Source organism: Homarus americanus, unplaced genomic scaffold (assembly GCF_018991925.1).
Source record: "Homarus americanus isolate GMGI-L3 unplaced genomic scaffold, GMGI_Hamer_2.0 scaffold6317, whole genome shotgun sequence".
NCBI classification, from domain to species: Eukaryota; Metazoa; Arthropoda; class Malacostraca; order Decapoda; family Nephropidae; genus Homarus; species Homarus americanus.
Window position 1 is genome coordinate 21,714,667 of NW_024730668.1, and position 17,031 is coordinate 21,731,697.

General features: G+C 36.1%; 1 protein-coding gene across 1 annotated transcript; it reads left to right on the plus strand.

Moving 5' to 3' along the window:
* On the plus strand, positions 1-15,576 carry LOC121867328 (protein lifeguard 1-like). Its single transcript, XM_042367246.1, has 6 exons — positions 1-156; positions 4,682-4,798; positions 5,361-5,577; positions 5,955-6,076; positions 11,368-11,458; positions 12,587-15,576. Exons 2-6 carry the CDS (start codon positions 4,689-4,691, stop codon positions 12,785-12,787), a joined length of 741 nt encoding a protein of 246 aa, XP_042223180.1. The 5' UTR covers positions 1-156; positions 4,682-4,688; the 3' UTR covers positions 12,788-15,576.
* Positions 15,577-17,031: the final 1,455 nt, after the last annotated feature.

Genomic DNA, 17,031 nt, shown 5'->3' on the forward strand with positions numbered 1-17,031 from the left:
GTGAAGTCAGAGGTGGCATCAGTGAGTCTCACTCAGGTCCAGACACCACCCAAGCAGGCAGCAGGACATTGGCGACGCAAAAAACTTTCATAGTGTAATATAAATCGTTTGCAAACTATTCTCCCACTTCTGCCAGCAGAAGTTTGACTCCTGAAGGTTAGTGTATGGTTCGTTTGTTGTAAAGTGAACTAACAGTTTCTCATTTATTAAATTGACGATGGAGAATTATAATGGTGTGCTGCGTCACAACCCACGTCATGTAATGTCACATGATACACATGATATTCCGTTTATACTCTGATGTCACGAATATTCTTCATAATTTATAGAAAGCCACAACTATGATTGTTTTCCTAAGTTCATGAAATAAGGTCTATATCGTAATTCCTGTTAAATTTTTATTATATATGGTGGTTAGGGGAGAAGGTTCTTGGGTGTGTATCAGTCCACCGGATGACAGTTAAGGTATTAACTACTCTATTATCTTTTACGATAAACTCTCGACTGATCTCAGTGATCTGTCGTCCTGACCAATTAAGAAAACAAACAAGGTTAAAATATTCGGGAAAATTCGACAACGGAAAATACTAAACAAAATAGGCTTTTCTTGGGTAAAGGTAGATGAAACGGTTATCACCAGAAGGAACTTGAGGAATTGGTTGAAAAAAAGATTCTGCAAACTAACATGATATTAAAACAGATATGGAAACGACAATGCATATAACCTAATAGAACCTGACCCAACATACCCATAGGTTGTGTATGTTAGGTTAGGTTTTATTAAGTTTATGCATTATTTTGTATTTTTTTATATAATGCTATTAACATTATATTAAACCCAGAAATGGTAACGACAATGAATAGAACCTGACGATCTTTTTATTTACTCTATCCTGCTTCACAATTTATTTACTCTATCCTGCTTCACAATTTATTTACTATCCTGCTTCACAATTCTCCTCCCGGCACTATTTTTGTTGTTTACTTCGCTGAATCCCTTTCAAAGAGACGTTTCCTGTAAATGATGGTGAACACTTCCACGAATTCCTCCGCCCCATTGCTGATGTGTATCAACCCCAATATTAAGGTAAGTTATTAAACACATAAATTAACATGATAATGCATAGAACCTTATAGAACCTGACCTAACAAACCCATTGGTTGGATATGTTAGGTCAGGTTCTATTAGGTTTTATGCATTGTCGTTTCCATTTTTGTGATAAATATCATGATAATAGTGTGTAGAAAAAATTTCAACCAATTCTGACAATTTCTTCTGGTGGTCACCCTTTTCTACACTTCTACCCAATAATTATTCGGATCATGACCGTCCACTATTTTTCATTGAAAATGGATTTAAAAATACCCAGTTTTCACTGTACGTACTGTATTATGTTGGGAAAAAATATAAAAATGGCTGGAATCATGTGCTTACCTAACCTAACTTAACCTAACATACTTGTATTTAGAAAACTAAGCATTTACACAAGAAAATGAACTGAATTGGTAAATTTGCAGTGGTACTGTATTAGAAAAAGTTGTTCCTATTGACAAGATCTAACTAATGTAAACACAAAAGTGCTCAAACCTAGTTGGGGTTGAAACTAATAATACCCTGAAAGTAATTAGTATACAAAACTCTGTCTAAAAACACCCTCATAATTACTGAGCTACTGACGGCCGCATCCAGTATATTAGCCCAAGCAGTACATTGTTTACATCTGTCAAATCACAGCTGATGATGCGACTGTAAGAATGCTATCTTAACTTGCCTATATCTAGAAAACTAAGCATTTTCCCAAGAAAATTAATAGAAGTGAAAGTAATAAGAACATATGAAAATAAGGAGTCTGCAATAGGCCGGTTGGCCTGTGCATGGCAGCTCCTGTCGAGAGCTACTACCACTCTGCATCATCCATGAATCTATCTAGCCTCCTTTTGAAACTTTCCAGAGTTCCCGCACTTACTACAAAGCTGCTAAGCTTGTTCCACTCGTCCACCACCCTATTTATGAACCAGTTTCTTCCTATCTCCCTCCTAAACCTAAACTTATCCAACTTGAATCCGTTGCTCCGAGTCCTATCCTGCTCGGATATTATAAGAACTTTATCTATACCGTATCCCCTTTATTGATTCCTTTCACCCACTTAAATACTTCTATCATATCTCCCCGCACTCTTCGTCTTTCTACGGAATGCAAGTTCAGTTTCTTTAACCTATCCTGATATGGAAGGTTTCTAAGTCCCGGAATCATTTTTGTCATTCTTCGCTGCACCGACTCTAGTGAATTTATATCCATTCTATAATAGGGGCACCAGAACTGAACCGCATAATAGAGGTGCGGCCTGACTAGCGCAAGATATAGTTGCAATAAGACCTCTGCACTCTTGTTACTTACACTTCTAGATATAAAACCCAATACTCTGTTTGCCTTATTTCGAACATTAACGCACTGTTTTCTAGGCCGTAGATCCGGGCTTACAAATACCCCTAGGTCTCTTTCACAAGTCGACTTCTCTAATCAGCGTATAAAACTGTCTACAAACACCCCCCATAATTATCGAACCACTGATGGTCATGAGTTGTATATTAGCTCAGATGGCTAACACCTGAAGTTGTTCAATTTTGTTAATTTTTCACAGATGTTCTTTGGGTATTTCACTTCTTGCCACTAAACGAATCCCTGGAATTTTATAGTTGCAATTGGTAATTTTGACAATTCTAAGATGCTTTTCTTCATTCACCGGTGGTGAGCATTATAGTCCAATGTAATTCCTTTATGGAATCTCGTATTACCACTGCCTTCACTTGGAACTTTATGGTCTTTGTCTACTCATCTTGAATATGGGTACAGAGTAACACAGATGCATAACTGAACTCAAATTGGGGCAAGAATTAAAACTGTTTTACCAGGCCATTGTTGTTGTGGCTGCTAGCAGCTGGAGAGGTGAGTTGGCCACCAGCGGTCATTTAGCTACCACCAGATTCCACACGAAAGAAATTGTATAATTTTGGTGAAGTTTTTTGTTCTTCATCGCAATATTTTTCTTTTGAAGGTCTTAATAAATTAACCATAATTCCGTGAGGGCACATAGTACATTCCTGAACACAGACACATAGCTGAACATAAGATAGGGAATTCTAACTGAGCAGACCAATGTTGTGGTGGTTGCTGGTAACTGGGGAGGTGAGCGGCCTTTCAACCGCCTTGTGGCTTCCACAGAGAATCCTCGTGAAATAATTTTTAGCATTTTGGTAAGAATTTGGGTTAAAATCTCCTTTTTCCCCCCCCCCTCTCTGTTTATTTATTGATTTGTTTTCGAATTTAAAAAAATTGCCAAAATTCGTAAGGGCAATTTTTTTTCCATAACCCGAAATTTGGGTCATAATTAATATGGCAGCATGGAACACAAGTGAACAAACCTGGAGACTTGGAGAAGAAATCACAGAGGGAGTGATTTCCCCTCGCGCGCGCCATACTGTATATACGGGCCTGAGGGCATATCCCTACTAGAAAAACTAATATTACTAACAATAGGCCCTCTATTCAAAGTAATTGTTGGACACCTAGCTGTGACCGTCAGTGTCACAGATCAGGCTAATTTTCTACATCTATATATATGATTTAATCAGAGATTGAGTTTGTCAGTAAAGAGGTGAAATGGAGTTATATATGCGTTCGCAACTCTATTGGCCTGACATCAAACCACATCCCAGGTCAAACTGCCGTTAAGTCTTGGAGAATTTTGAGTTTGACAGGAACTGTTCAGGAGATTAATGACTTTCTTAAATAAACAACTGACACTAACTAAACTATAAACATCAGATTCTCTGATGTTGGGGCGACAAAATAATATAACTTCAGTTGCGATCAGAAACTCATGGGTATCCCCACGGATGACATAAAATACGCCACTCTAGCTGGCAAACTCAACACTCGCTTACTTGACACGTCTTACTAGCAATAAGGACAGTTGAAGCGCTCAACACCACTCACAATGGATCTTGACTGTTCCAACTGTAAACAGACATATCTAAGTAGACTCAAAACAAGGGTGTTCTCTGTCACATTCAAATTCATTTTATAGAGAGGTTGGTTTCAGTAAGTCAGAGAAAATGGGATAACGGAGGACTGGGGTGTCTTGAAGTGATGAGAAAACGGACTCCTCAGATGGAGGACTCAAAATAAAAGCAGAGTTACATGTTTTGTGGGCTATTGAGCGTAATATGAATCATTTGATTTTGGCGCTAACTGACGTGTATGACCGTGGTTGTTACAGTGTATAAAAAGAAAGTTTATAAGAATTAGTGTAAAAATATTAGAATAAATTTGCTTGGGAAGATGTATAGTAGTCAACTCATTATTGAGAGAATTATGGTGTAAACTGTGTGATAAGGACAGGAGTAAATCTAGCTTAAGAGGGAGATGAGGATTCGGTGTTTGTTTTTTGACGAAAACATTTATAAGCTAAATAAAATTGTGCTTTGTATGTTAAAATGATTCAGGCTAAAAAATCTGTCTAGGAAGATCATTTTTCAGAGATATCTTTCTGGTTGACCCTTGAACAAAAATAAGTTTCTACTTGTGTATAATGCATTAGATTTTGTTATAGTTTATCAGGGAAATGTAGATACTGTTTAGTACAGTGCCATTATTATATACTGGCTTGTTTATTTTCAGAGTACTGATGACGACAGACCCCAAGATGTCGTATGATTATGAATCCTACACCGAGCCTCTGGCAAGCACTGGCAACATGGAATTTTCTGATAAGTCCATCAGAATGGGCTTCATCAGGTGAGCCACCTTTGACTATCTTTTTATTCTCTATTTTTTTTTTATTCTCTTAGCAGAAAGATTTGGGAATGTTGGCATGGTGCTGTTGGTCTGTTTATCTCTCTCCATCCATGATAGTGTGGTCTCCCCTTCATAAATTTACATGTACCTTACTGTAATGGGTTGATTTCAAATTTGCTTTGAGTGTGTATTTGTTATGTTTTAGCTTAATATTGGTTTGCATGTCTCCAGAAATTTTAGAGTATATTGTTTAGCACTGTTTAACTACAAGGAACAGTTAAAGTCAGAAAAGGGGAAAAGATCGTAGAAGGGTTAAGTTGAAGACTAAACAAAAGAGTTTGTGTAAAGCATAGTGTGGAGTTGTACAGTTGTTGGTTGATCTCCTCAGTAGGGCTAGCTTAACTATGGCCATAAAAAAGAATGTTGACATTGTTTATTCTCATGAAATTAGTTAGGAAATAATTTTATTGCATAAAGCATTGATATTTATCCATTAAAGCATATTTTTTTTTCTACCATGAAAAAATATAAATAAATATGTTTCTCTTGTCCACTTTGACAGGAAAGTGTACATGATACTGATGGCTCAGCTGACTGTAACATTTGGCATGGTTGCAGTGTTCACCTTGAGTGCCGATGTCAACACGTTTGTCAACAAGACTCCTGCATTGTTTTATGTGGCTCTTGCTGGTACCCTGGTTTGCATCATTGCCTTATCATGTTGTGGCAACTTAAGGCGTCGAACTCCTTTTAACTTCATATTTCTTGGCCTATTCACTGTAAGTGTTATTAAAATTTATATTAAAATTTGTATAATGTTTGTATCTCTGTATGTTATGAGAAATTGCCAAAGTAGCACTTCAAAACATTACTTGCACATGCTTGGCCTGTATGTGCTTATACAGTATATGTACTTGTAATTCAGGTGAATCTCGTGCCCCTTATGCCCCTTCACATACTGTTGGTTAGGTTAGTTCAGAGTTATCCTCTTTACCCATATCAGCTTACTTAATAGAAACAGCCAAGAGAACCTTAATATTGAAATAGTTTTAGTTTTGTCACGCTCCCATGAAATTGCCATTATAGCAAATTAGCCGTTACCTGTGGTAGGCACTAATTTATCTGATATACAGTATGTTCTTTTTGATTCTTGCAGGTCTGTGAAGGGTTTTTACTGGGTACAGCAGCAGCCTCATTCACTAAAGGTGAAATCCTTATTGCAGTCGGTGTAACTTTTGTGGTAACACTGTCCCTCACTCTCTTTGCATTCCAGACCAAGTAAGTTCAAGGTTTGCACCTTTTGTTTATAATATCTCATGAGTTTTTTAAATTTACACAAATTCAGTGAATATACTGTACAAGGTGTCCACATTGAAATGAAACCACTTTGAAGCCTTTTAAACTTTTAATGAATAATGCAAAGAGTGGAATATTCACACAGCTCATAGCCAGTATGCTTGAGTTTCATTTGGTGTATGGGTACATCATATTAGGATACGTTAGGGTAGACATTCAACATGTGCACCATTCGTAGCACGTACTCAGTTACAACGGTACTCAGTTTCCCTCCACACGTTTTTTAACATCTTGGGGGTTACGGAGGCCACTGCTGCTGTTATGCGCTCTTTCAGTTACACAAAATCCTCCACTTTTGTGGAGTATACATTGGATTTCACATAACCCCTAAGGAAAAAATTTGAGCTGGACAAGGTCAGACGATCTCGGTGGCCAAGAAATGGGTCTGTCTACCCAGCCAGTGATGTGGCACCCAGTCATCAAGGAAGGAGCAGACATCATGAGACCAGTTGGGAGGAGCCCTATCCTGCTGGAATATGAGGCTTGGTTGGCAGTCCTTTACCTGCAGTGTCACAAACAACTGAAGCATGTTTAAGTAGACATAGACATGGCATGACGCAACCTTTTCACAAAGAAAAATGGGCCGAAAATCTTGTTATGCACTAGACTGCACAGTACACCAATTGTTAACTTTTGGACCATCCCTTTTGACCTCCTGGGTGACATGCGGATTCTCCACTCCCCAGATGTGGCAATAGTGTCTATTAACATGCCCACATGTGTGAAATGTGGCTTTGTTGGAGGACATGACCCAGTTCAGGTACTCAGGTTTTTTTGTCCAGTCTGTGGAGCATAGCATAATTTCTCCTTTTGATATGATCATTCACTCTGAGCTGCTGAACCAGTTGAAGATTGTATGCATAAAGTTGCAGCCATGTGCTTGTGACTTTATGCACAGTCCAATGTGGAATTTGCATTTCGTTAATGGTGCGGTGGATGGGCTTCTTGGGGTTCTGTTGAATGTATACTGTACATACAGTATACATTCAACATCCTCCTGCGATGTTCTGGGCTTTCCTCCACTATACTGTTTTAGAATACAGTGGTCCCTCGGTTAACGAACACAATTCATTCCACAAAATTTTTCGTTAACCAAATCCATTGTTTCAATGGGATATTGGGTAATTGGTTCCAGCTCACAGAAAAGTACATACAAAGTAAAAAAAATGCAGTAAAGTACACTTACTTTGAGGTGAGTATGTAGAAGGTTCCTGGTTAATGATGATGATGGGAATTAGAAGTGGGGGTGAAGGAGAAGGGAGAAGAGAAGGAAGTGGGGATGGAGGAGAAATTACCTTTCAGGGGACCCATGCGTGATGCAGTAATTTCACCAATAAAATTTTAAGTTCACTAGGTGTAATTCAAGATTATTTTATTTAAATCAACACTACACTGCACTATATATTATCAATATGTTAACTAAATTTCTGAATGACCAATTATTTTAATGTAAAAATGCAAAAATATTCAAGACACCAACAAAATCGATGTTCACTCCACTGTCAACAAAGCCAAACTGACGCCTGGTGGCTGAGTCAAGTGGCTGATGGGCGCACAGAAAACTAGTTCCCTGTACTGCATATATTATCAATATGTTAACTAAATTTTAAAATGACATAGAACAGATTACTGAATTGGCAGACTAGTCTTATGGGAGGAAATTTCGTTAATCGAACAGTTCGTTAACCGAGGGACCACTGTCTTGCCAGTCTCCTCAAATTGCTTCATCCATGTGTACAGGTCTCTTCGGGTCGGTGGTTCCTTGCCAAACGTTATACGGAATCGTCATTGCAACAGGGAATGCGATTTCAGTTCATCCATCTGACACACATTTTGCCTTTTCTTGTGGGGGTAATCATAATTCATTCTAAAACAAGAAAAATAAACCTTTCAAGCACAGAAACTTAGATATACTGTATGGTGTGGTAACTGCAAGTTTCAACATCCTCACATTTATACATAAAAATTTTATAGGCCTCAAAATTGCTTCATTTCATTGTGGTCATCCAGTACATTGGAAATACTTTATTTTGGTAAAAAAAATTTTTAATAACTATTTGAAGGTTTGAGCCACATTCCTGGAAGTTAATATACAGTACTGTACATGCCAAAAATTTTACAATGTTTATGATGCTATATTTAAATTTACTACTAACCCTTGTAACCGATGTAATTGTAAATAGATGATGAGTGCCTCCTGTCCTGTTCCTCACAATGATATTTTAATATTGGGAAGATGCTGGAACTAATGTGAAACTACTGTAGTCCATGATGCTGTGTAAGTTAGCTCCAGCATCCATCCAATTAAGAACTTGGAGCTTAAAGCAATTGACAGGCTCTTGTATTTTACTCTGGGTCTCACTAAAGATTTTCTGCTACCTTTTTCTAACCCTACCAGATGCTCTTGGAGGTGTTATGAAGTCATACTGGTAAAGTGTGATATGAATGTGAGAATAAAGGAAGTGTGGGATTTATCGGAGTACAGTACAGTAATTGCTGTGCACATTTTTCCAGGCTGCTCGAGTCACTAAACCTGATGTATCAAGTGTGGGGCAATTTTGGCAGATTCTTGCTTATTCGGTTAACAATGGCCACATGCCAAAATTTATCCCAGTACCGTAGATACTCGTCTATTATTCTACCTCGTTTATAGGTCGACCCTGATTTTTTAACCAAGAAATAATTAATTTATGATATGCCTCATTTATAGGTCGACCCAAGTTTTTGAGGCTAATGGAACAGCAAAACCTTCACTAAAAACACACTACGTCCTATAAACTGAGGGTCGCCGTGCCTGAAACACCAAGCGCCGAAGGCAAATTGTTTACCATTATTACGACACTTTACACTGAAACGTGGGTAGTTTCAGCAAAAATATTGTATATTTCCATTCAAGTATTTATTCAAGTCAATTCGGAGGGAATATTTTTGTAATTCAACAGTTTTTTTTAACTGAAAACCATTCGAAAAGCGATTACGGTAACATCTTTTGAACAACGAAAGAAAGCGAAAGTCGATTGTTTTCGTCATGATTTTATCCCACTTTCCACTGTAATACGTACGTCATTTCAGCAAAATATTACATTTCCGTGAATGTACTATATCAAGCACAGTATGAATAGAATATCATTGTAATATGACAGTATTTTAACCGAAAATTATTAAAATAACGAGTAACATCTCTTGAACATCGGAAGGTTAGGTAAAGTCTTTTGTTTTCGTCGTGTATTTTATCCTAGTTTACAATAAAATACATCACGTTTCAGCAAAGCTACTATTTATTTCCGAGAATATATTAATTCAGGCACAGTTAAGGTAAAATATACCTGTGATGTAACAGTTTTTTAACTGAAAACGATTCAAAAAACACGTGTACCGTCTAGCTGATCCTCAACAGCTGGTGGTGCGTCGTGCATCGTTGTAAACAATATGAGGTTGAGGTGGATTACCTGGTATTATATTATGTGTGAAATATTGAAAAGGTTTTTATTACCGGTATTTTTTGTAGATCAATGAGTACTGTGATACCGTATATATGATATGATAAGTTAGCCTGTGCTAAGAGCTTCAACATAGACTACTGAAAGAACGTTGTAAGGTAATTTATCCTATTGCAAGTTGGTGAGCTTCATCTGCTGAAGGCACTGCATAGTTTTTCATTACTAATTGGTACATATTTTACATTTCCATTGTTTACTGGCAGTAACTGGTAAATATTTTTTATGTCTGAAGCTTGAAGATGCTCCTCGCCCTTCCCATCATGCACGGATTCAACCTAACAATACTATTACCCATGCAGAGGTCGACCCCCAATTTTTTGCCTAAAATTTGGTCTTAAAAACTCGAACTACACACGAGTATATACGGTATTTCAGTATCGCCAAAATCTGCTGAATTAGTGCAGATTCCAAATTAATGAGGCTTGAGTGCAATGCATTTTATGGAATATAATTTTATTTGGCAACCTGTACAGGCAACCTCTGGGGTTACAGAAATTTTCCCTTATGGAATTTTTCCAAATGTGAAAATTTTTCAAACATAAAAATTGCGGTATACCGGATAACAAAGAAATTTACCACAATTTTAAATTTTATTTCGTGTGGATGCTGGGTGGTTGCTACAAGACGGTTGGAAGGTTGCTCACCTACCCAGCACCACAACTATGGTGCTGGTCAGTTAGAATTCTTTCCCCAGCTTGTGTTCAGTTATGCGTCTGTGTTCGGGACTGTATTCGCGTTAAGGGAATTTGGGTTAATTTATTAAATTTTCAAAACCAAAGTTGCGATATAGAAAAAAAAGGTCGCCCTAATTATAAATCTTATTTGTGTGAATTTTTGGTGGTATCTACAAGACGGGGAGCATGTACCCAACAGCGAGCACAACAACAATGGCACTGGTCAGTTAGAATTTTCCCCAGCTTGTGTTTAGTTATGCATCTGTGTTCAGGGCTATTGTCGCCCATATGGAATTATGGTTAATTTACGGTAAAGTATTAAGATTTTCAAAAGAAGAAATCACAATATAGAACAAAAAAATTCACTAAAATTATAACATTTATTTCTTGTGGAATCTGGTGGTAGCTATATGACCGCTGGCGGGCGGCTCACTTCTCCATCAGCCACAACAACAATGGAGCTGTTCAGTTTGAATTATTTCCCCAGTTTGTTTCCAGTTATGCATCTGTGTTACTTGTATTACCCTCGTATTACCCTCATTCAAGATGCATGGGAAAAACCATGAAATTCAAGTGAAAGCAGTGGTGATGAAAGTTTCCATAAAAGAATTACTCTGGACATTAAACTTAATGTTTTAAGGAGGTAACTCCCAGTAACTCCGATTGCACCACCTCTTGCAGCACTCGGCATAGTTTCTGGTGAGTTAAATTTAAGTGTGTGCATTTATTGTCATGTTGCATCATGAATGAATCATTGTATGTGTTTAAATCTGGTTATATTCATTCATATGTGCTTTTATTACTTTTTTGTAAAAAAAATCCATGGGAATGCATCTCGCATTATATAATGGGAAATATGGTCTTGCGATAGGGAAAAATTTTCAGGAATGACTGTTCCGTAATCCGGGGGATGCCTGTACTGTATGTGTATATTGTTTCTAGCGTTGTTTACTTTATTGCAGCTTATGTTACCGTATTTTATTGTTAATGAATTATAATGAAATATTAAGAATTAATATTGTGCTACATTTTTCCACAGATTTGATTTTACAACTTGTGGAATGTTTGTGTTCGTCACGATCATTGTCCTCTTCTTATTTGGTCTTCTAGCATTAATCTTGCAGAGCAGGGTGAGTAAAAAGTCTTAATTTTTAGTGTACGGTACACTATACTTTCATTAAATTTAAAAAAAGGGGGCTCTGGGTCACACGACTTACCGAAAAATAAAAATTAACCGAGTTCGGAACACTTTTACATTAGTACTGTATATTCGAGAATTATCAAGTTTTTGTGTTCAGTTATTTGTTTATTTTCTGCTCAGTTTGTTTCTCATTATTCCAACTAACAAACATACATGCTCAGTTACCCATCCCTTGGCTGCCACATAAAATATTCCATTTATAATTACATGTACTGTGCAAACAAATATTTTTTATATGTACACTGGGTAAATAAAGTTAATAAATGTACCACTTACTGTTACTGATCCTGATCCTGAATAGTACTGTCATCAAGATTATTATTCCTAATCCCCACTCTGCCTCAACTCAGGAGACAGGTCATGTGACTTGCTTCCTTTGTTCTGTCTGTCTCCCTTGCTTTGTTCTGTTGGTTGGCTGAAGAGGGTCCTAGTATACCATTTCCAAGTTTTGTGTTAATTTCCCCAATGTGGATTTTTACTTCATTTACCAGTGTGACCATTACACTTTTTGGAATATCATCTACATATTATCAGCTCGCCTCGCAATATACGGTAAGTGTTACACTTATTTATTACTGTATTATTTGCTTTATTTTGTTAATGTAAATACAGTAAAAATATTTATATTTGCACTGTAGCTATTAGTAGAATATTTTGTGGCAGCCAAGGTGACTTTTCAGAAATGCTCGGTTATTTCAGATTCATTCCAAATTCAAATACCTGTAGTTATAAATAATTTTTGGAAAAAGACATACAGATTGAGCCAAAATCCAAACTAAAGATGGTACAGTACAGTGTAATGTATAGAAGAATTTTGTTAAGATGCCTTTCTATTTGTTTTTGTAGTGTCTAGGTGGGTGACGTCCTGAGGATTTATAAAATTTATTTCTGTTGATCCATCTTTGACAAAACCAATGGAGGACAATATATGATACACAAAGGATTCCTGAGCACTTTGTTTTTGATAATGTGGTTATTTGAAGATTAATTATTCATAATTTGATTACTGTACTTATATACTGTGCTAATTATGATTTTTTTTTTTTTTTCTCTTCAGATTGTGAACCTTGTGTACTCTTGCCTTGGTGCACTGCTATTTTCTTTCTACCTGGTGTTTGACACACAGCTCTTGATGGGAGGAAATCACAAATTAGCAATCTCTCCTGAGGAATATGTGTTTGCTGCACTCACATTATATTTGGATGTAATCAACATATTTATGTACATCCTATCCATCATTGGTAACAGTCGCAGCTAAAGTACTTCAAATAGTTATTACTCCAGTTTGAAAGGTGTCTCTGAGGTGTCTAAACTCTTCTGCATGGTAAATGTAAATCATTTTAAGGTAAATGTATGGAATGGCAGAAAATAGATCAATATTGGAGGTGTTACCACTTATATTTATTATATCTAGAGGAAGGAATGATCCCACCAACCACCAAGTAATCACAAATGTGATATTCCCTAATGTCTTACTGATGTATGGTATATTCATATCTGAAGTTAGTCTGCATATGCTTAAGTTGGTTTTATGTTCAGCTTCATCGTATACATTAAGTTCCCATTGAATGTTCATACTTTGAACGAATCCTCACTATAACGAAAGCAGGTTTTACTACCCATTTGCCAATTAACGAAAGAATGTTCTTCTATTACGAAAGGTAGGTCGCCCCCACCTTTCTGCTTTCTCACCACCACTACCGTTATTATTACCACCTAAATCATAATTTCACCTTCCCTCCCTCCCACCCACTGCGTCTCGCTAACACTGCCTCTCTCACTCATTCTGTGACGGTACAATGTTGTACAATACTGTACATTGTTTATTTGTTATTCTCACTCCATAATTTAAAATTTATGGAACATCATGTAGAAGGAATATGATGCTGTTCAGTTAGACTTGCACTTAATATTGTGGGTAAACATCAACTGTTAAATTGTCTGGTAGTCCTGCAGCCAGTGTTACCAAATAAACCGACAGACGCATCATCTCCTCACCACCTATCACCTCCCTCACTCTGCTGCTCTCATTCTACTATGACTCATTTGCATATTCCCACAAACAACAATTGACAACTCTTCTTATGTACCTTTATGTTTTACATGTTTTAATCTTCAGTATTTTGATGTGTTGCAATTATTTTGTCACAGAGCTTAGTAATGTACATTACAGGTACATTAATCTATCGCAGAGCTTAGTACAGGAACACATCCCCCCTTATTACATTGATTTATATGGGAAAAGTGGTTTTGATGAATGTAACCCACCTAACGAAAGCGTTTTAGTGGAACCCAACTCTCTCGTTCAATTGGGAATTCTTGTACTGTACACCTTCTCCCTTCATACAACATGAAGACTTAAGAGTATTGATCTGTGGCTCTGAGGACCTTATGTTGACATATAATGGGCCCAGTTGTTATCATTATGGCTTTCATGTTTAAGCTGCTTTACAGTAAATTTAACAACTCCACTATGACTATTATGTGAACAAACACATCATTGATGTGGGCAGGGGCTCCCCTCAGCTGAATAAAATCATCTGTCATTAGTCAGAATAAAATACCTAAGTGATACTTTGCCCTCTAAACGGTTATAGGTGTTTTATACTTAGTCACTTAACTGTAATAGTCATTTTACCAACTTCTTAGTAGAGATTGTGTATGCAGTTAAAGTTTTGTAGAGAGCAGCTTTACATTAATGTGAATTACATGGGCAGTTACAAAATCAATGTGGTATGATAGGAATTAATCATCTTATTTAATCCTATATCACTGTTTGCAGCTGAATAGATGCTGGCAACATTTCTTAGACTGGATGCTTTATCCAATCCTCTCACATTTATGCATATGCAGATTGTATATTAGAGCTTCCTTATACAGTACTTTTACCAGTATTGATAAGTCCATGGCTTTCTAATTAGTTATTTTCAGAACTACAAACTGTTCTATTGTTGAATCGACTAATAAGTACAGTAAACCCTCGGAGATGCGGACCCGGTAAATCTGGATTTCGGAAAATTAGGACAAAAAATTGGGGGGTTCTGGGCTAAGAAACATTCCCAAAATAGGGTGAAAGTAGAACTGTCTCTTTGTCGCTTTTCATTCAGTTTCAGTAGATAAATTGGATTAAATAAAGTTCAAATTCTCATGGTAGGTCACACAGGTTAAGATGACCAAAGGGGAAATTAGACCAGAAGGGATGGAAAATCACTGACTTAGATGATTGGGTGATTTTTGGGTCTGTCCTAGAAGGAATATTTAGAATGACATATTTACTAGTTCACACTCTTGCCAAGTTCTCAATAAGTCAAAAGTCTTTATTAACCCATTGCTGCACATAGAACTGGCGTGTCTTATCAAAGAGGTATTACCGTACTTGTTATTAATGCTGCCAGTATGTATAGGCTTCTTGATACATTTCTGAATAATCTTGACAATCTTGCTAGTCATGAAGTCCAAGTTACTGACTTGAAATATATAATTTTAATATATATATATATATATATATATATATATATATATATATATATATATATATATATATATATATATATATATATATATATATATATATATATATATATATATATATATATATATATATATATTATAATTTTGACTTTGTCTGAAAACTTAAATTATTACAGAAGCTATACCTCATATAAGACTTGTTTGTTAATTTTTATATTTACTGTTAACCGAAGTGTCAACCGAATACAGGTGAAGTGTTTCTTTTAGTAATGGTAATATATTTCAATAACGTCTGACCATAAAGATTCATAAGTAATTTGGGTCCATAATTCTTATATTGTATTTGTTGTTACTATTTGTTGTTGTCACTAAGTGTATATGTTACTAAAATTAACCTTGAGCATCAAATAATTTTTTCTTGTTGAGTATCCGATCTATAAGACCGTTACTGTTGTTACAACACTTAGAAAGAACAAATGACTTGAATGAAGGAAAATTTGTGTTGCTTGTTGCCACTTGTGCACCACAGAGAACAGGGGCTTGCAAGTGGGAGAAATATCAACATAAGATAAAAATTTGCAGTTGGCTCCAGTTTTATTCCTTAATCATTTTGTTTGCAGTACAGTGACCCTTCGGTTAACGATCTCAATCCGTTCCAGAAGGTCGTTCGTTAACCGAAACCATTGTTTCAATGGGTTTTTGGGTAATTGGTTCCAGCTCACCGAAAATTTCCTAAATTCAACAAAAATGGTAGAAAAGTTCACTTACTTTGAGGTGTGTATGTAGAAGGCTCCTGGATGATGATGATGGGATTTAGAATGGGGATGGAGGAGGAGGAAGAAGAGAAGGCATTGGGGTGGAAGAGAAGTCCCCCCATGGTGCCATTTCACCCATAAAATTTTAGCTCTCTTGGTGTAATTCAAGATTATTTTCTTTAAATCAACACTGCACCGCATTATATATTGTCAATATGTAAAATATATTTCAAAATTACCAATAATTTGCTTGGAAACACAGAAAAAAAGCGTTTAGTTGAAAACAGAGAGAGACTAACGCCTGTTTGCTGTGTTAAGAGGCTGGATGCCACGCATTAAACTAGTCACTTTACCTTCAATTATGTTCAATAATTGTTAAAATGACAAAAAAATTGAATATTAAACTTAAAATTATTGAATAGTATAAACTTCTTGATATTTCCTAAAATAGTAAGGAATTTAAGCCCTATAACCGATAAATGTATTGGCGGACTGATACTAAAGCTGGTTGCCCGGTCAGTGAAAGCGAAAACATGTTGAGGTCGGTTCGTAAGAAATTCGTTAACCGAATTTTTGTTCGTTAACCGAATTGAAGATCCTTATGGAAGGTAGTTCGTTAACCGAAATTTCGTTAACCGAGGCGTTCGTTAAACGAGGGGTCACTGTATTTGATTTGAAATATAGTTATACAATACCTGTAGTTTTTCAGTGATGTACATGAAGTAAATTCTGTAATTTAAATTAGTATTTGTAACTTTAATTAGGATATATATATATATATATATATATATATATATATATATATATATATATATATATATATATATATATATAGTGCTAGTTAATTTTCAAAGGGGCTGTGATGTGGCTACTGTTCTAGTATCATATTCCAAAGAATAAGGAACTTAACAGATTTTAATTGTGCTAATTACTTCTTTTGAATGTGAAAATACATTCCAAACTTTCTATTCTTTAGCCTTAAGTTCTGGGAAATTTGGCAGTACAGTACAGTATTATTACACTATCTCTATCCATGACAAATTTGGTTTCTTTAAAATTTTACATAAACTCCTGGATATTTTTCAGGTTGGATGTGGAAGTGTATTGATAGGCATTGATGGGTGTGATACTATCCCAATTACTTTTAAGAGTAAGTAGTTTTTGATGGTGTTTGTTTATGAAACAAAGTACAGTATGGATATACTGTACAGCATGTCATTTATAGGGTTTTTACCAGCATCACAAAAACCTCTGTCAAGGCAAAGTCATCTGCAAG

What these genes read in the sequence shown, in the direction of transcription:
- LOC121867328 (XM_042367246.1), top strand. Translation starts at nt 4,689, where the DNA reads ATGACGACAGACCCCAAGATGTCGTATGATTATGAATCCTACACCGAG. An exon ending in TATTTCTTGGCCTATTCACT is followed by an intron (nt 5,578 to 5,954) that starts GTAAGTGTTATT and finishes TGATTCTTGCAG; the next exon opens with GTCTGTGAAGGGTTTTTACT. An exon ending in CTCTTTGCATTCCAGACCAA is followed by an intron (nt 6,077 to 11,367) that starts GTAAGTTCAAGG and finishes ATTTTTCCACAG; the next exon opens with ATTTGATTTTACAACTTGTG.